The 19,317-nt window shown below is 49.0% G+C and overlaps 1 protein-coding gene across 5 annotated transcripts in view; it reads left to right on the forward strand.

Annotated features, from left to right (window-relative positions):
* Positions 1 to 19,317, forward strand: part of RALGPS1 (Ral GEF with PH domain and SH3 binding motif 1) — a 168,654-nt gene that overhangs the window by 141,488 nt on the left and 7,849 nt on the right. For 3 of the 5 annotated variants that reach the window (XM_044439835.1, XM_044439834.1, XM_044439836.1), the window contains 7 exons: positions 4,467 to 4,593; positions 5,317 to 5,468; positions 6,888 to 6,939; positions 13,009 to 13,089; positions 15,800 to 15,905; positions 16,541 to 16,633; positions 16,820 to 16,925. In XM_044439835.1, coding sequence (XP_044295770.1) covers positions 4,467 to 4,593; positions 5,317 to 5,468; positions 6,888 to 6,939; positions 13,009 to 13,089; positions 15,800 to 15,905; positions 16,541 to 16,633; positions 16,820 to 16,925 — 717 coding nt within the window. Of the gene's footprint in view, positions 1 to 4,466; positions 4,594 to 5,316; positions 5,469 to 6,887; positions 6,940 to 13,008; positions 13,090 to 15,799; positions 15,906 to 16,540; positions 16,634 to 16,819; positions 16,926 to 19,317 lie in introns of those variants that run through there. The other 2 variants (XR_006415633.1, XM_044439837.1) reach the window with 2 other exon arrangements.

Here is a 19,317-nt window from a genome sequence, read left to right on the forward strand (position 1 = left end):
GGTTAGGAAAACGTGGTGTTCTGGCATGGTTTTGATGGTTGGACTGTATTAGGAATGGACAGAAAAGCTGAGCTGGGCAGAAAAAGCTACTCAAGGAGGGCTTCTTCCAAATCGCATTCTTTTCAATGGAAATTTACCCCTATATTCGGGTTAGGGGTGTGTTCCAGGGTTGGGTTAGGGTTAGAAAAATGAGGTGTCCTAGCATTGTTTTGATTGTTGGAATGTGTTTGCAATGGGCAGAAATGCTGAGCTGTGCAGGAAAAGCTACTCAAGGAAGGCTTTTTTCAAATCGCCCTCTTTTCAATGGAAATTTACCCCTATATTAGGGTCAGGGGTGTTTACCAGGGTTGGGTTGGGGTTAGAAAAATGAGGTGTCCTGGCACCAGGGAAGGGTTACGCTTTGGAAAACGAGGTGTCCTGGCATGGATTTGATGGTTGCAATAATTTTGGAATGGGCAGAAATTTTCTTCTTGAAGATTCCTTTTCTAGTTTTCTTAAGAAAATTGTGTGGGGAGGTCTTAACCAGGCCATAGTTATGGTTTCATCTGCCATTAAGTATGTAAGTATCCACTCGAGTTTTACAATAACTGTGTTGCATTTTTCCAATGTAGTATCAATAGAATTTTTAGGCACCAGTCCTAGGGGGAAAAAGATCTTTAAAATGTTCTGCCCTGGCCATGAGGTCTGTAGCTCTCCTTTTAATTGTTTCATCCACATGTGATCTGTTAGCTTCTGCTCTGCTCTGCTTTGTTGGTACAAAATTAGTTAACTGAAACCTTTCAATCTGGAGGTGGAATGTTCTAATAAAGGATTGCATAAGTTGCCACTCACTTACGGCACTTCAGTGATTATTCATGGAAAAATTATGCAAAGGAAAAAACAGTGAGATCCTTTGGGATATTAAAGCTACGTGGTCAACTTTTCCAAATGTTCTTGCCACAGCTTTCTAAACAGCACTCGTCAGCTTCTTTTGGGCTTCTCTCAAGCTCCCCAGTAGAAGCGGCTTGTAATAATGTTTTAATGCCTTTTATACATTATTTCTGGATATATGTCAGTGTTGTCTTGACAGTAATCTGGAGGAATAATGAAAACCAATCTTGCTTCTCCCTGTGTGCAGTGATTGGAAAATCATGGTAGCTGCCATTGGTAGGACTGGGAATTTTAGGAATGTTTCTAGCAGTGGAGTGCGCTAGGAGCAGGGCGGGTGGGGGACTCATAAACAGGAGGGGGCTGGAAGCCGATTACATCATTTAGAATGACTTGGTCTCTCTCCATTCGTTCGTTTTTACTTGGACTCTCTTCCTGCTCTTCAAGCCGAGGTGCTGGGGGAAAGAGATGGCGCACTTGGGCAAGCATTCCCACAGGACACCAGACATGCCCTAGGTGTTTGCTGAGATTCGGGAGATGAGGAATGTCTCAGTGAGGTTGCGGGGCATGGTTTGGCTCGAGGTCCTGGGAGGAAGGACAGGAGGTGATTATTGCAAGGGCAGGTCCTTCACTGCGCAGGGCAGTGTCTGGGATCAGCTGGACGTTCAGCCAGAGGGAGGCCTGCATCGGTAAGAGGCCCGGTCAGATGAGCAGAGGGTGGAGAGGAGGCGGCTCGCCTTCAGAGCCCCTTCTTAAGGGGTGGGGCACAGGCGCACCCCGAACGAGAGTTCTTGACGATGATCACCAGGTTGGTTTCACCAGACCGCTCTCTGCATGCTTGGGAGACTTACGCTGGGTGATTTACGCTGGAAGCAATCAAGAATGTTTTGTAAGGAAAGCCGATTGCAGCAGGTGTTTGTTCGAAGGGGGGACCCTGGATTGCAACAGCAAGGGCTCTCGGTGCAGCTGACAAACAGTAAGAACAAGGCTTGTCCCTATTCGCTGGCCTACAATCTCAGAGACATAGCATGGAAAGGAAAAGGGATAGTGGGGGAAGAGGGCAAAGGCAAATTCAGGCACCGGTCCCTAAATTTTAAACAAGTTTGAACAGGGGAAGCCCACCATAGGTGGTCTTTCAGCACAAGGGTCAGATTGCTGTGCTTCCCATTTTCTGCTGCTGCAGCTGTGAAGGAACAAAAATGGCAAAGATACCGTGTGAATTCATATTCCCATCACAAAACAAATAAACAGCTTGTGATAATTTTAAAACACCTACACCACATTTAACCTTGAAGCCCTCACAAGGTTTTTAAGACACCGTAAAAGCTCACTTGACTAACAAAAGTCCACCATAAAATCCGTGTGCTGCCGCGGTTGTTGTGGATGTTGCGCAAGGATCTTGGTTTGCGCGTGGCTGATTCATTCTGTGCAGGGGGACTGGAGCGGGACAGGACCGAGCCCACGTGCTTTAGAAAGACACACGGGTGAGTCACAGACTTCTGTACACACGAAAACAAAGCAGGCCTCGTGTGTGTGGTTTACTTGAATAAGTTAAGAGATGAATTTTTGGAAATGTACATGACCTTTTAATAAAAGGCCTTTCCAGAAGCAACGTAATTCCAGAGTGACTCACACTCCTAATTGTCTTACAGACTTGCTGGTGTAGCAGAGCAGTCATGAACGTAAGGGCTTAAGAGCCACGCTGGATCAGGCCAGTGAGTCCCGCGCTCAGTTTGCCCCGTGGCCAACAGTCCCGCCCACAGGGTCCCCCGAGCAGGATGGGTGCAAGACCTCCGCCTGCCCGAGCTCTCAGCTACTGGGTGCGTGCAGCTCTGGTGATGGCGGCAGTTTGTAGCTAGTAGGGGAAGACGCTCCTTTGGCCACATGGATCTGTGTGTCTTTGCAATGGAAGCCAAGATCACAAGAGAACAGGCTTCTTCATGGCATGACAGATACCTGTAAGATTTGAAACCCTTTCTGCCAGTTTTTCCTTCTGAAATGTCTGCCTTACTCTGCATGTTCTGTATTGATCTCTTATTTCACCTTCACCGGTTTCACAAAAGGTGTGGCTATGAGTCTTGAACTAAGAAAAATAGAAATGGAGAGAGCACTTCTCCCAGGATGAAGCCCAGACCCGAGATGGGAGCCACACACGTGACCTGACCGCTTTTCACCCACTGCTCTCCAGCCCCTTTGAGTAGACAGTTCGTTCCGTTCTAAGAAGCTGCTGCCCTTTTACTCACTTCAGTTATGTCAAAACCGTGGAAATGGTTGCAAAACATGCTAGCACAACTTGCCCACTCAGCTGCGACGGCTTCCTGGCGCTCCCCTGTGCAAACCACGTTTTCCCCAAATGCAGAGCACCATGTTCCTGCAGATGTGCTTTTGACACACCGAGCCATGTGCAAACACAAAACATGATCTTGTAAGATCTGAGACTGCTTCAGACACGTGGAATTCTTGCACAGAAAACACTTTGTATCATAACACCATCAAATACACACTTAGATTTGTTCTGTGTGTTAACTGCACGTCTGCAGCTGAGAAGCCACTGCTAACACCAGCTTCATAACATAACATGCCTCATGCTAATGATACTGGTGTAAGCGGTCATTGTGCGGGACTGTTTTTATTTCCCTGGGTGAAAATGCTGTCCCGGCAAGATACACCTAATGTTTGACTCGCCCCGAGGTGAACAGAACAAAAGAAACCTCACTGCAAGTTGCAAGATATTTTTCACATCCACTTAGCAAGCGGTTTTCAGCAAAGAGGCTGAAGTGCCTGTAAGATGAGGAAGCTGCTCTTTCTGTTCGCTGGGCAGTATGGCCTCTTCATCAGGATCTAAGACCTCCTGCCTTGGTGGAGGAAATCTCTGCTCTCAAGCTGCCTACTCCAGCCTGTCTCATGCTCACTTACTTATGTACATGCAGAAATGGAATGGGCTTACCTCCTTTGAGGACACAACTGAAGAACTTGCTATGACTCACTGTGTACACGAGTTTAAAGTGTGTCGCCTGTTGGCATCAACATCTCAGCCCTCCAGAGTTGACACCTGTGTGGTTCTGACGTGCATAAAACATCCTTGCATTTCCCCTGGAAACTGATGCTCCCACTCAGTTCTTAAAAAAAAAAAAAACCTGCTTACAGGCAAGGAGGGCTTCAAACCAAACGCCAAGCACATGTTTTTGTTCGGCATTAATGATCACACCCGAGGTATCGTTCTGGCACCGTGTCTCACGCCTCTGGCATAGCTCTGTCATAGAATAGCCAAGAATGTGTGTGTATTTGTATGTGTCAGGGTGGGGGTCAGGAAAGCAAGGGCAAGAAGTATGCTTCGGAACCGTGCTCGTTTGGTTTAATTGGACGGATTCTGGATAGGAACATTTGGTGTGGCCCCAGCAGGCAGGACCCGGTACTGGGGAGAGCACCTGCGCTTGACCGCGGCGACAAACCAAACCTCCTTTGAGCAGATCCAGGTGGTACCAGTCTGTCTTTACGAGACTGCTCGGCTCTCCTAGGAGCAAAGCAATCGCCCCACCCCCGCCCCACAGTGTCTTTCCCGGAGTTTAGTTTAGCATTAATTGGTGTCTATTTTGTAGGTCCGTCAGAGGTGTCAGCAGCTGTGAGGTTCAGCAGGAGGCCAACCTGTCCCGATGCCTCGGTGGCAGCCAGCCTGCCCACTCCTCCTGTACCAAGACACAGGAAGAGTCACAGCCTGGGAAACAAGTGGGTGCTCCGACCTGCATCAGACCTCAGAGTTCATTAAGCTTTAATTCGGCACGTGAGAGCTCAGCCTTCCCGAGTGTCCCTCGTCCCCCTCTCATCCCGAGGGAAACGCCTGCCGCGGAACTTCGCCTTATCCCGCAGGCTGCCCTCGGTGCCCCGCTGCCCCCCAGCTCGTCTGGGGTTGGGCAGACATTGCTGGAGGGACCCTCCTTTTTGTCCAGCGCTCACTCGCAGGCCAGGTAAACGGTGGCTCGGCCTCGCCTGTGCTTGCCGAAATAGGCTGGACAGGACCATGGTGGGACTCGCAACACGGTGGCAGGATCAGCTTTCTGGTCAGAGCTCGTGCATTCTGCCTGGTGCTAGAAGCGGATGGGGTGGAAGGGCCTGCTCCTTGCCCGGTTTCATCTCACTGAATTCCCTTGGCGAGAATTCAGGGCTCTTGAGTCTCACAATCGGCCACATTCTGACCAGCAACATGTACAGAATCATCCGAGGAAGAACATGAAAATCTCCATCTGTATTAAGCTAAGAGTGGCTTCATTACAGAGCCTAGTCCTAAAAGCTGGAGCAGACGAACGGCCCCAGGCAGAGACGTTCTGTGTAAGGGCTTGGCTTGCTGGTGCTCACGGGCACCAGGCGGTCAGGTCGTGTCCGTGTGGGAGTTGCGTGGCTGGATGTTACCCGATCACCTTTTGCTTTTCTTTTCCTTTTCCACTTCTCCAGTATGATGTGTCAGTTCAGTGTAGTTGAGAGTAAAAGCGCCACGTTCCCAACAGAGAAGCCGCGCCACCTGCTGGATGATAGTGTGCTCGAGTCCCACAGCCCTGTCAGGAACCACACTTTAAGCTCTGTTTTCACCAATGGGGTTTCCCTAGGTAAGTATCCGATGGTCCCAGCCTGGACCCTTGCTGGATGCTCTGCTTGTCTGTCCCTCCTGCCTCGAGAGGCTTCTAGACATGCGGGATCGGGAAAAGCGTGTTTAGTTTCAGGACAGAGAATCATGAGCCCGTTGGAGAGAAGGTGAACCCGATGGACACATCGAAGACCCGGTCTCTGCTTACCTAAGCGCCACGCACAGCTCACCTCCTCTGTGGCTCACTGCCACGAAACGTGCCCGTAGACACATGTAGACCACACGGTCGCTGGAGTGGCCTCGCTAGAGTGTGGCAGTGAGGAGTGGGAGTGCTTGATCGTGGTGCTCTTCTTTGGGTCCTGCCAGCGCCGATGTAAGATGGAGGCCCGCTAGTGAGAGCCTGAGCAGGTTTGCAGTGACGTGGCGTGAGGAGCACCTTTTAAAAGGCCACTTTTATGAATGAGCGCCATAGGAAGTGGGAAGCGTGTCTCCCCCAGTTGGCTGCAGATAAAAGCTCTGTTCAGCGAACAACGCTGTTCTGAGATGCCCGGTAGCCAACAGCGTATCAGAAGAAAGCGTGACTGCTCTTCCAAAGCAGTGACCCCATAGCCGCCGAGAAAGACACACTCCCCAGGTGTAGAGGGGGATGTGCCATGGCATGAGCTGCTCTTGACATGAAACGGCTTCGTCCGATGCATGATGCACTGTGATTTGCACTTAATGACCGCGATGTGGATGAGTACCGTCATCACACGTCACCCGACCAGCCGTCACAGATCACTGGCCAACTGAGCGCTTCCCAAGCAGTGGAGTTGGTGAGCATCCAGCCGCTAGTCCTGTAACTGAGCACCCGAGCAAAAGACAAAAGCCATTCAGACCGTCCTGGGAGAATGAGTGCCTTTTCACGGTTACGGTCACACCTTGAGATTCACTTCAAGTAAATTTGATGGGAAATTGCTGACTCCTCAGAGCCCTGATCCCATAATGAGCGGGACGATGAGCAGAAGCAGGGCACCAGGCCGACTGGTCATGGCACCAAGCCGTCGCTTGTTCCATGTCACCTTCTCTGTGTCTTGATTAAAGGAAATCAGTCACCCTTCTGTTGTCTGTCCTTTGTCTGTAGCTGGCGTGATTGTGTTTAAAAAAGACATTGTGCCAATCGGAAGGTACTGTATGAGCGTAACTGTTCTCCATGCAGCTAGCTGTGTAAATAACCGCTGGAGCAGGATTCCTGAACTGCTCCACACATGGAACGCTTGTGACTGGTCAGGACAACTCCCCCCGGGTGGTAAAACAGAAGCAATACCCAACATCGCTTTTCATGCCTTTTCTCATGGACTTCGGTGATGTGCTGTCTCTGCCATGTTTTGAACGGGGTACGGGCTGGTTCTCTGCTCCGTTTTTCTTGTGCCATCATCATCTCTGTCCTTTTGTTTTGTAGGGAGCAGTGAAAGCTCAGAATTTAGCGAGGAGCCTTCTTCGGGGCTTGAAAGGTGAGTATCCCCTTTGCCAATGAACAACGTCCTTGGATTGGTGCTACGAAACGGAGGCAGGCCACGTTTTGACCTACAGCTCCCATCAGCCCTAGCCATCAAGCCCATGGTGAGGACTGATGGGAGCGGCAGGCCAGAATGCTTATCCTTTTGCGCTGCATCCTGCCTTCCTGCCAACACTGACACTCAGGGCAGCTTACAGGCCTAATTCAGAAGGCCTGGAGGGCCCCAAGTCGCCTGCCCCTAGTGTAAAAGCTGTGATTCATTTTACGGCCATGTATATGTCCCAGCTGGTGCCTTCCGTAGCCAAGCTTAAGTAACTTAAATCAGCGGTGGGGGTGGATGAACGAGCAGTGCTTGCGATTGCCAGGATTCTCAGCCCTCACCCTGCACCCAGTTCCTATTCCCACCGGCAGGTTTTTGTTTGCGGTCCACCAATGTGAAAGTGGCACAGATCCGTTGGGCAGATGTGCGCTTGCACAACTTCCTCCTGTTCAATTTGTGCAAAATCTACATTAACGCAAGCTTCCCATATAGACTGAAGTGAGAGAGAATTGGAATAAATTACGACATGCATGTCCATTTAGGAAAGGTGTGGAAATCAAATGAGGACACGTGCTTGGTAGGTTGCGAACATCCGCCTGCGTCCTTGACTGGGGTGGGCAGCTTCTCCCACTGGACCCCTCTGTGGCCGTGCCCTTCCCCTCTCCCCACACACTGCTGACAAAGTGCGTGTCGCTGCAGCAGCAAGAAAGGTGGACTGTGGCCCGTTTAAGGGGTGACGGCACCTCTTTGTCTCTGAAGCGCGGTTGCAATGGGGCACCGGAAGGGCCACCAAAAGGCCAGGAAAGGCTGCTTGTAGCTCATATGTTGCCCACCCGACTCTTAGTCACTAATTGCACTTTTAAGTAATTGCTCAAATCATGCAGAGAAATGGGGCGGGGGGGGGGGGTGGCAGAAAGCAGTCCTTATGAGGTTAGAAATGAGGCTGAGTTTTTAAGCTCAGCTCCTCCAAATAGTCTACATGTGCCCAACAAGCTGTGCATTTCACACGCAACGTGCTTCTTGTGTTCACCAATGCCCCTAAGTGCATTTGAGCCTCTAGTCCTCCCAAACCTTGGAATGAGCCTCACTTGGGGGCATGGCAGCCAGCGGTTTCCTCAGCACCGATCGTCTTCAGAAACCCAAAGGCCGTTTCCATGACTGGCTCACTGACCAGTCCCTCTTAAAAAGGCAGAAAAGGGTTTGGGCTCCAGGCACGCCCTTTCTGAGTAGTGATCACTCACTCTGGATTCATTTCTCATATCAGGTTCTTTTTTCCGAAATTGTTCAGGGAAATGGCTCTGTCATAAAATAGCTTAAGTTGCCCTTCTGCTCCCTTGTGCTGAGTCCCTCAAGCACCGTAAGGCAAAGCTTGGCAGGCGGCCAGCCGAGTGCCTGATAGAGACGCCGATGCCTCCTCCTGGTCCAGCAGTCCCACCAGCAGACACGGAGTGCACCAGGAGGAGGAGGAGGAGGAGGAGGAGGCAGGGCTGGAGTAATTCCTCACCGGTATGACACCCGAATTCCCTTTGATTCCTTGCCAAACAGCCCCTTCCTGCATTAAAGGGCGGGTGCGTGCAAGGGCTTCTCCTGCTATTTACTGAATGGGGAGTTTGCTACAACTTCAAAGCTTCCCTGTTGAAGGCCATCCTCGGATGGCGTCTGTAGCGGACGGCATCGTTCAAGAAAGCCCAGTGCCACATTTAGCCACATTTTTACAGGGAGGAATTTTCCATCGGCACCAGTACCGGTTGCTCCAGTCCAGTCTATTGCCAAGACCCAGTCCTGCTCTTGTTATCTTAATCTACTGCTACTGTAGGCAAAATGACAGCAAACATCCTTTTTGTTTGCTAGGCATGATACTGTCTCCTCTCTAAGCAACACCATGGAAGGTTTTGATCTTCTTTTCTTCCATATTGGAAGTGGACCAATGCTGGAGGCCATGATAGTGGATACACTGGGACACAACAGTTACTCAGATGGGAGATTATGATGTGGATCGCAAAATAAGAATAGGATATGTCATTTTATGACCACAAGGGGATTAGTCCTTTCCTGCTGACTGAATTTAATGTGTTGGCAATCATTAATTGGGAATAAAAGTATCTGATATTAAAGAACACTTGAGAGATCATGCTGTGCAGCTTAAATGCAAGCAGTCATTGTTCCAACAGGTGAACTAAGACGTATGTGTCTGTTCAGGAATTGAAAATAAAAGTCTCTCTTTAGTCTCTCAGAAAACCCTTAATTGTAGCTGAAACATTTAGCTCTGCCTGTATAAAGAAACAGTACTCACGGCTTCTTAAGATCCATTCTAATTTGGCTGTCTTAGGGACGCTGCAAAGAACAAAACCAAACAATGAAAACTGATATAAAAATAAAAGCCTAGACAAGCAAGCAACAGATGGCCCGTATAGCACATTTCCAAGAACTTCAAATATATGAAGTTTTATGAGCTCCATACTTACCTGAGAGCCATTATCCAGCCACCCCCTCATGTCCTCTTGGCACACAACAAGCTGCTGCTGGCGCCCTCTGGAGGGGCAGGCGGGGGGCATTCAGCTTCCACGGAGCAGGGGCAGCTTGCCAACGGGCTCTTCCTGCTGATAGTTGCAGCCCGGGGCACATGCAGTAAACTTGCTAAAAACCATGACCTTCCTCCATCTGACATGCTTTCAGGTAAGCTCATTGCAGGCCAAGAACCAAAGGTTCTTTGAAGCACTCGGGGGCTTCTTCCACCCCATCGTCTGCCCGGGAGGACAGGTTGGGGCTTGTTGGTACGTCAGTGGTCCCTTTTGGCCTCAGTGTCTGGCGGTGTGCTAACAGTCTGCAGTGCGGCACTGACGGGGCAGCCTCCTTAAGTCCTCAGTTCTCCTTAAGTAAGAATTGAGTTTCCCAGCAACAAGCGTGGTTATTTTTGTAATGCAAAGCATTTGGGGATGACTTGCTCTCTAATGGGCGATTAGGACTCCATAGCTTTCCAAAAGGCCTGCTTCTGTTTGAGAACTGTTTTGCTTTGTTTTGTTCTAGTATGGATCAATATTGTAGCCTAAATGTTTGGACTTGTGAGGACTGGAGCTAAATTCAGTGGAGCAGGGAATGGTGGGGACAGATGACATCAGCAGCCTTGCTGATCAAAGGTTGTCAGGCTGTCCACCCCGCGCTTTCGGTCAGCCTCTCTGTTCCTTGCCTGGAGCTGGAAGCCACTTGCTTTGGCACCAGACCCAAGGCTCAGGGAGCAATCTGCTCCACACTGCCTTTTCCTCATGGTGGAGTGTTTGGGGTGCTGCTCCCATCCAACTTCTTCCCTTCTGCATCCCGGCAGCCTTGCAGCAGGACTAAGCAGCATCAGCCCGCAGAAGTTGCAGGCCACGGGGCTGGTCCTTCCGGCCACCCAGAACACGAACAGTTGGCACGTGCCAACCCAGGCAAAGGCACCGGAGAGGGACGTGCTCTCGTTTTCTCGTCTGGGGAGTCGGACACAGAGTCCGTCAAGGAGAGGCATTAAGCTTTGGTGGCAGAAGTGGTAGTGGAGTGAATGGGGAGGACCGTCATGAAGCAACTGATGCTGCGCTTTGGGGGGCCTCCCAAGCACCTGCTTGCATCACCCCCTGGAGCTCAGAAAACTCTGAGCACAATGGCGCTGTGGAATTAGAAGTGATGCATGTGCTAAACAAAGGCGTGTGCTCATGAGCCAAATTCTCTAGAATCCCCAGATGTACTATCCATTCTAGACTTCCTACAGCAGGGGTCTCAAACTCACGGCCCGCTGGCCAATTGCGGCCGGTGCGATGATATTTTGTGGCCCCCACTTGATATCAAAGTTTAGTGATAGTGCGGCCCGCGCGTTTTTCTCACACGCACCTGCGTGAGTCGTTACCCTGGGCGCAATGTTCCCTCCAAGCTGCGCGCCGGGCCGGGCAGGGGACGGGAGGGGCCCTGCGGCCTTCAAATGTGGCTCAGCTGTGTAAGAGGAAGCGCTGTCAGGTCTCTGGCAGCAAGGAGTAGGAGGAAGTAAGAGAAGTCTGTGTTCTGAAGAACCGTTCAGGTTCTGAATTATTAGTAGTAAAGATTGAGAAGATTGGATCAGTTGTACTTTTTTTGGAATACTTGAAATCCCTTTTTTGTGGAATACTTGATGCGGCCCAGCCTCACCCAGACTCTACTTCCAGCGGCCCCCAGGTAAGTTGAGTTTGAGACCCCTGTTCTGCAGGATGCGCTTTGAGAGGTCTCAGCATCCAGATTTCAAGTTGGCATTTCTCACTTGTCTCAGCACCTGGATGTAAGGGGAATTCTTCTCTTCCTATCCCTTTTATTTGCACATCCAACTCCCCTGAGCATAATTCAGTAGACCACTAGTTCCCCTAACTGGTGCTTCTGTTAGGTCAAGGCCTTTTGAACCGATGTCTGCTTAAGAGTGCTTAACCTTGTCTTTAGTGGCCATTACCACAGCTAGGCAGATGTAAGAGGTGGGAGTATGTAGGTAAAATCATAACTGAGTTTCTTTCATCTCAGTAAGATGGTGCCTAGGTAAAGCTCAGCCTTTATGCCAAAAGTCAGCTCCACAGGAGGCAATTCTACCTTCCTTCTGCCCAAACTCTGTGCATCCCTGGAAGAAAAGCTTGAGATGGTTTGCCTGAGCAGAGAGCCATACACTTCTTTCTGAACCAGGTCTTGCTTTATAGTAAGTTGGGCTCTTTTGATGTCTTTCAAGGAGAGAAAAGGTTTTAAAGTGGTTTTATCTGGTACGTGAAAGTGTCATACTGTGTCTTAGAAAATATCTGCCAATTGTGTCAGCTGCTTTCTGGAAGACACCTTCCCTAGATGGAAGTTTCAGGGCACCAAAGGCGCCCTTCAACGAGCTGGCCCTTCCCTCTCACAATGCATAGGAGGGGGCAATGCGGAGAATGCAGAATGTGCCCCTGCCTCTTCCCCCGACAGAAACTTCCAGGTACGAAATTCGTAGGGTTTGTGCACATGTGCAGGGTGACTGGGATGCTTTCTGCAGTGGATGCCCCACCAAGGGGGCAGTGATAGAAAGGAAAATAGCACTGGTTCCATTTAGGTATTTTTTTACATGTTTATTCCACCTCAAGAGTTTATTCTATCACAGGATCCTAAAAGTGCCACTGTCTGAAGACGTTTGGTAGTCACAAGAACATACTTATATTCAAATTCCAAGGTCTCCCATTTGCTTCCTGAAATGCTGCATGTGTCACGCCCTTAATGCACGGTGATCACCTTAAATTTGGCACACTTGACAGGCGGTTTTTATTGCACCAAATGAGTTGGGGGAGAGTCCACACTCAGGCTTAACCCAAATAGGTCACCTCACTACTCTTCAAGCACGAGCACAAGCCTTTGCTGGGCCAGAGCACTGCAATAAAGAACCATTCAATCAGCGGCCCAGTTGTAACCATTCCTTCACGAAAGAGCTTAGTCCAAGTTGTGAGCGACCCTGTGAATCCAGATCTCTTGGAGCGGGCTGCATTTCATCCATGATGGTGACGATGAATCCCACATGTGTTTAGAAGTATTTCCTTCTTCTTTGTTGCTTCATATATTCTACAGTTCTGATACTGCAAAGTGGTTCTAAATATTTAGGAATGTTCTTCTGATAATGCCCTTATCCACCCACCCCCCGTCCCATGAAGATTCTTTTCAGGTTTGCATTGGGCTGCAGTGGGGCAAATATTCCTTTCCTAGGAACTCTTTATTCCCAATTAAAACTCTTCAAAATTATCTGTACACCCCAAAATAAAGGAACATTGTAGTTTGTGAGACAGAAGCAGCTTTCCAATGATCTATTCCTCCTTTTATCCTTTTGCTCACTATTTGCTTCGCCCACAGATGTTAAAGTAATCCTCGTCTCATGTGCAGTTAATCTTTGCTAATCATACTTCTCCCATGCTGGGAATGTCAGATGCAATGTTTGTGTCCCATGTTATCATGAATGTTTTGTTTTATTGGATGTTACCACAGTATCTGCACTATAAGAAAAGAACTCACATGTAAATTTATAAACAGGGGTCGGTTGTATGCCACGCTGGGACCCAACTGGCGGGTACCAATTCGGAGCTCTCCCAGAAGTCGGAGCTGTGTTTACAGGTACAACTAGGTGGTGGGTGTCTCTCCCCAGGCTGTGGTGCACATTCTTCCTCTCAACCTGGTTTTCCTAATTTTAAAAGGCTGTTTCCAGTAGCATTTTCATTTCCCCACTTCCATCTGCACAGAGACTTTACTGCCAAGAATCTGAAGACTCTTTGTATCTTCATTCGTCTGGTTTTTCACCTCCACGCCACAGAAGGATTGGCCATGTTTACATGCCATGCTGTTTATGATTCACACATGTGCTGTCCGCTCCTTTTCACCGTCATACTGAAAGTGCAAGTAATTCAGGGCACACAATCCGGCCCAGCGCTTTGAAAGACGCACTGAGTCCAATGACCTCAGGCCCTCCAAATCCTTTTGCTTCCGATGAAAATTATACACACAGAGATTCTAGGCTATGACAAGCAGGTGATGAAAAATACTGCTGTTTATGCCCACAGGAGAGGCAATAGCTGAGGCCTTCTGCTGGAATTGTAAGCATGAAGAGCAGTCTGGTTCACTTTATTCCAGAAGTCCCACTTCCTTATGCTCTATTTGCATTAGTTAGCGTACTAAGTGTTGAATTAGGCTGGGTCTCAAGCCAGATCTTTTGTTTCCACTGTCACTTCTCACACAGCTGATTTAAAAGCAAACTATTTCCTTACAGGTAGTCAAAAATCTAGGTGTGCATTCTGTCTTACATGACAAATAGCAAAAACACTCGTTTACAAGCCGGTGAAGCAGCTTAGTAAGAAACATCTTACCTGTTATTCCTAAATTAGAGTGAAATTTGTGTGAAACGCAAAAATGTATGTGATGAAAAAGAAATAGGTGCAAATGCTCTTGTGGTCATTCTGACCAGTTTGTCTAAGGTTAGCCAGAAGGAAGGAAAAAGTTCTTCGCACATCTTGTCAGGGCTGCCTCTTTTCCTCTTCACAACCACCGGACTCTGCTAGGCTTTGGGAAGACCTGACCAAAGGTGATGCGAGCACATGTGTGAGCCAGTGAAGGCGCGACTTCACATTCTCAACAATCTTGCCCTAAAGCACATTTTCCATTCCAGTCTTTATTTTGCCTCCTTTTATCTCATCCCATCTGTGTACCGTTTTGTATAAATATTCCCTAAAAATGTTAGCATTTGTATACAGCCTGCACTGGGTAGATTACGGTCTTTGATAGTACGGTACCTTATGCTGTGTCGCGCTAAGAGATACTTTGGATTTGTTCATGTAGATAGAAATGTAGCATATTTCTGGCTCTTGTTCACTCTGAATTAGACACCAGCATTTGGCAAAATGGGCTCTTGTTCACAAAAGCTTTTGCTGTCATTACATTGCTAGGCTCTAAGGCACCAAAAATGCTTTCATGTTGATGATGCAAGGTTTTAATTTCTGCAGGTGCAAGCAATGGGTGTCTAGAGACGTGGGGTTGAAAGGGGGATGGAGAACTAACCAGCTCGGAGCAAATGCTTAGCAAGGGATCCACTGCCCTGGATAGGTTTGCTGAAACAGCAGGAATGCTCTCACTGAGCAAGGAGTTGGGGTTTCAAGAGTTGCTGCGTTCAAGAGATGCTCATGGGGAGGCCAGGAGAAGGCTTAGTGTTTGGCAAGGTTTTATGTCCTGAAGACCCCATCAAGGAGAGCCAGCTCCTCCTGGTGCTCACATGCACCGTGGCCTCTGAAGAGCTCCCCTTTCTCTTCTGAGGAGCTCTCATCTAGCATGGGCTCTGAAGTCTGGCACTTCCTGACAGCAGACTAAAACGGCACCTCTGTTACCCCAAGAACAGAAAATCTTCCGTGATAAAAATGGAACTACTAAGCAGTCTGCTCAGTCAGGTGCGTCAGTATCTTCAACATCTTTACGCTTAAGGCATCTTGCTACATAGGTGAAGGGTGCCATGTACAGAAGCAATTGTGTGTATACTCTGCACTTGCAAAGGTGTGAACACCAGAGGAGGGCAATTCAGATTGCTGCTGGTCCAGCTGTCCGGTTTAGCTCACATGCTTGTGCATTTGGCACAAGTCCGTGGTGGAGCTGCATGGGATTAGCTCAATTCCTGGACTGGGGCCTTGGTTGAGGGTCACCAAAGAATGCAAGCATGTGGGCAGAAGGAAACCCAAGGTCAGTTGCTACAGTCGCTGTTTATTGCCATGTTCCCCTCTCTACTGAAGCAGCCGCAGTTCGCTTGCATAGATCTGCGTGAAGCAGGAGTGAGAGCACAGGTTTTCCAACTTCAGCTCCAGGCAGGCTGCACTGACCTCTGGAAATGATCCCCATACACGTCTGACAGTATGGTTTATCGATCCAGGAATATGTCAGGTGGGAAATTCCTACTAGGCCAACATGTGACTGGTCAGCCAAGCCCTTCCGTGTTTATTTAACTTAGATGTAAACACTGCACTGCGATCTCAAAGGGCTCTCTTCTATGCTTTGACAAGGTGTGTTTCTTTTCTCCTATTGCCATAATTTGACCAACAGGAGTCCATTGTTTCTTATATCTGAAGGTCAGGGTACTTGCATCACTCATATTGCCAGATGCTACAAATCAGGGTTTTTAAGTGCAGTGTGATACTAATGAAGGGAAAAATAAAACGCTGAGGAGCCCATTTGGGAAAGGATTGGTTGCAAAAGACAGGAAAATCCTGTATAAACGTTGTATGCCTTCATCATGGGGTTCTTTGTCCATTTTGGGCTGCTCCCACCAAAGTGTAAACACTTCTCGCTTCAGCCCCACAGGTGCCTGCAGCTGCACATCAGGGAGTTCGATGGGAGTTGTCACCATGGAAGGGCCTTTAAGAAGGAAGACACTACTGAAAGAAGGCAGGAAGCCTACGGTATGTGGGTATGTGGGGGGGGGGGTCACTTGAGACATGTTCTTACACCCATGAATAGCATTTGTAGGCAATGTCATGGCAGCCACAGAAAACAGCAGAGTGCCAAAGGCGCCCTGAGCTGTTCCTGCTCCAAGAGGCAGGAGTGACCGGCCATCTCATTCTCCTTCACAAACACATCATTTTCCAACCAGCAGCTGCACATGACTCCACTTTTGGTACGTGGTGCATTAGTTTCCTAGGTGTGCATTGTTATTTTCAAGGAATGAATTTGTGAAGGTGGGAAACAAGAAGGTGCACACAAGGACAAAGCACCTATAACTTAAAATACTTGTTATAGCTTAAGGCAGGTGCATCTTTTCATCACTGTCTGACAAACGGTGCCAGCCAGAAATCGGATTTCAGTACACGTCTTAAAGGTCTAAGAGCAGTACGTAACCCTTTTTTTGGACATGAAGACAGAACGACTGATTGGTTTCCTTCAAGGCAAATATGACTTCATATCTGAAAGCCAGTTTGTCTCCAGTGGCTTTGCCTTAAGTATTTTCCTGAGCTTTCCCCAGAATGCTTTCCCCTTCTTTTAACAGTTCTGCCATCGACATGCTCCTTTATAATTTCAATCATTTTTCTCTTTTCAGCTTTCTTCATGGACTAGATACTGGGTTACTCTTTCAGGATCTACTCTCATTTACTTTGGAGCAAAGTCATTAAGAGGCACTGAAAGAAAGCATGTAAGAAAAAAAATGGTTTATTACGTTAACCTTGCATACAGGATATGCACATCCACTCAGAGGCTACATCATGCCTGCATTTGTGTGGGAAACGCAATTGCACTGCTGGATTCTGTACTGGGAACTAAAGCAGCCCAGGGTGACATGGCAAGCCAACTCACCACTGCTCTTGTCTGTCTCTTCTAGTATAAATCTACTCCAGGAAAAAAGGTTTCCGTCGTGGGCTGGATGGTAGCACTGCCCGATGACCCTGAACACCCTGATATTTTCCAGCTAAATAACCCGGATAAAGGTAGGCATCTTTACTGGACTTCTGTAGTACATCATATATGCTGAGTGAGAATGATGGTGATTCAGTTTTTGCTAAAATATGTCATACAGTACAAGCCGCTGTGGACTAGTTTCTCCTCCATCAGCTGCACAAACTGTTAAAGGAAAACATAGAAACATAGAAAACAGATCAAGTCAGAAGGGGCCTCCCAGGCCATCTAGTCTGACCTCCGGCTCCGCTCATGACATGCCCACCATGTGCACGTCCAGCCTATCCTTGAACACCCGCACCGATGGGGCCTCAACCACCTCCCGGGAAAGCCCATTCCACACCCCTGGGGTCCTAACCATCAGGAAGTGCTTCCTGGCACCAAAACTGAACCTTAGTTCCCTGAGCTTTGCTCCGTTGGAGCACATCCTGCCCTCCTCTGCAGGGGAGAACAGGTCTCTACCCACCTCCGTGTGACGTCCCCTCACATACCTGGATGTCGCCAACAGATCCCCTCTGAGTCTCCTCTTCTCTAGGCTGAAGAGACCCAGTTCCCTCAGTCTCACCTCATATGGCATCCCCTGCAAACCAGCCACCAACCTTGTGGCCCTGCGCTGCACTGACTCCAACCTGGCTATATCCTTTCTGTAACGAGGGGCCCAAAACTGAACACAATACTCCAGTTGCGGGTGCACTAGAGTCATGTAGAGTGGTAGTAATACCTCTCTTGATCTAGAAGCCACACTTCTGGCTATGCAACCAAGGGTGGCGTTCGCCCTCTTGATCCCCGAGTCACACTGCTGACTCGTGTTTAGCCTGCAGTCAACCAGCACCCCGAGGTCCCTTTCACAAGTGCCGCTCTCCAGCCACTTGTCCCCTAACCTGTACTTATGACACCCATTCCTATGCCCCAAGTGCAAGACCTTGCACTTATCCACATTGAACACCATCCTGTTGGCTCCTGCCCACTTCCATAGTCTGTCCAGATACTTTTGGATCTGGAGTACCTGCTCCTCAGTTGTGGCCACTGCTCCAGTTTTAGTATTGTCTGTGAATTTGTTCCGCAGACTGTTCACCCCTCCTTCCATGTTGTTAATGAAAAGATTAAACAGGATCGGCCCCAGGACAGAGCCCTGGGGGACCCCGCTTGTCACTGGCCGCCATCCAGATGATTCCCCGCTAATGCTTACCCTCTGCTTTCGGTCAGTCAACCATGCCCTAATCCACCAGACAGTGCTTTGGTGTATCCCAAAACTCCTCAGTTTCTCCACCAGGATATCATGGGGCACTTTGCCAAAGGCCTTGCTGAAATCCAGGTATACCACATCCACTGCGTCCCCTCCATCTAGCCATCTCGAAACCTTGTCATAGAATTCCACAAGGTTTGTCTGGCAGGACCTGTTTTTGCGGAAGCCGTGTTGTGTGGCTGCCAGCCTCCCTTCCCTATCTAGCATCACTAGATCTCTATTATGAGCCTTTCCATTGTTTTTCCTACGATGGACGTAAGGCTAACCGGTCTGTAATTCCCCATGTCCCTTCTACTACCCTTTTTGAAAACTGGGACCACTGATGCCACCCTCCAGTCCTCTGGAACTTCACCCGTTCTCCACAAGGTCTCAAAAATGGGAGGCCAGCGGGCGTGAGAGAATCCCTGCCAACTCTCTAAGTATTCTCGGGTGCAACCCGCCAGGGCCTGGCGCCTTTGTAATGTCCAATGCCTGAGGAGCCCCTCAACTTCAAGGGGGGTGACTCTAATCAGTGCCCCTAAGTCCCCAGCCTCATCTAATCTCCTATGCGGATATCCCCCGTCCTGCTTAGGGGAGAACGCAGAGGCAAGAGTCATTTAGCATCTGTGCCTGTTCCCTCGTATCAGTCACTGGATCTCCTTCCTCCTTATTTAGTGGTCCCACCACTTGTCTCCCCTTCCTCTTCCTATTTACATGCTGAAAGAAGCCCTTTTTGTTGCTCTTGATATTCTTGGCAAGTCTCAGCATGTAATCAGCCTTAGCCGTGCAAAGAATCCTTCTGCAACGGGCCTCCTCCTCCCGGTATACCCTTTTGTCTATTTCCCCCAGAACCCATTTCCTACGGAGGTTCCTCTTTCGTCTAATCCCTCTAACCACCTCCTTTCGCATCCATGGCGGCGCTCTCCTCCACCTCCCCACCTTACTGACTAGAAGTATCATCAAGGCTTGCACCTCCAAAACCTCCCTTTTGAGTGCCATCCACCCCTCCTCAACTCGCTTATCTTCCAGTCTGGCCTATGGGTAACCTATCCCAGGGGACTTTCCCCAGTCTGGCCTCCAGGTAGCCAAAGTTGGCCCTCTTGAAGTCCCAGCTTCTAGTGCTCGACCTGCTGCCCGTCCCCAGTCCCTTGATCTCAAAGCAAAGGATGGAGTGATCACTCGCATCCAGAGCTCCCCTA

The sequence above is a fragment of the Varanus komodoensis genome, unplaced genomic scaffold, assembly GCF_004798865.1.
Source record: "Varanus komodoensis strain SLA01 unplaced genomic scaffold, ASM479886v1 scaffold36, whole genome shotgun sequence".
NCBI lineage: Eukaryota > Metazoa > Chordata > Lepidosauria > Squamata > Varanidae > Varanus > Varanus komodoensis.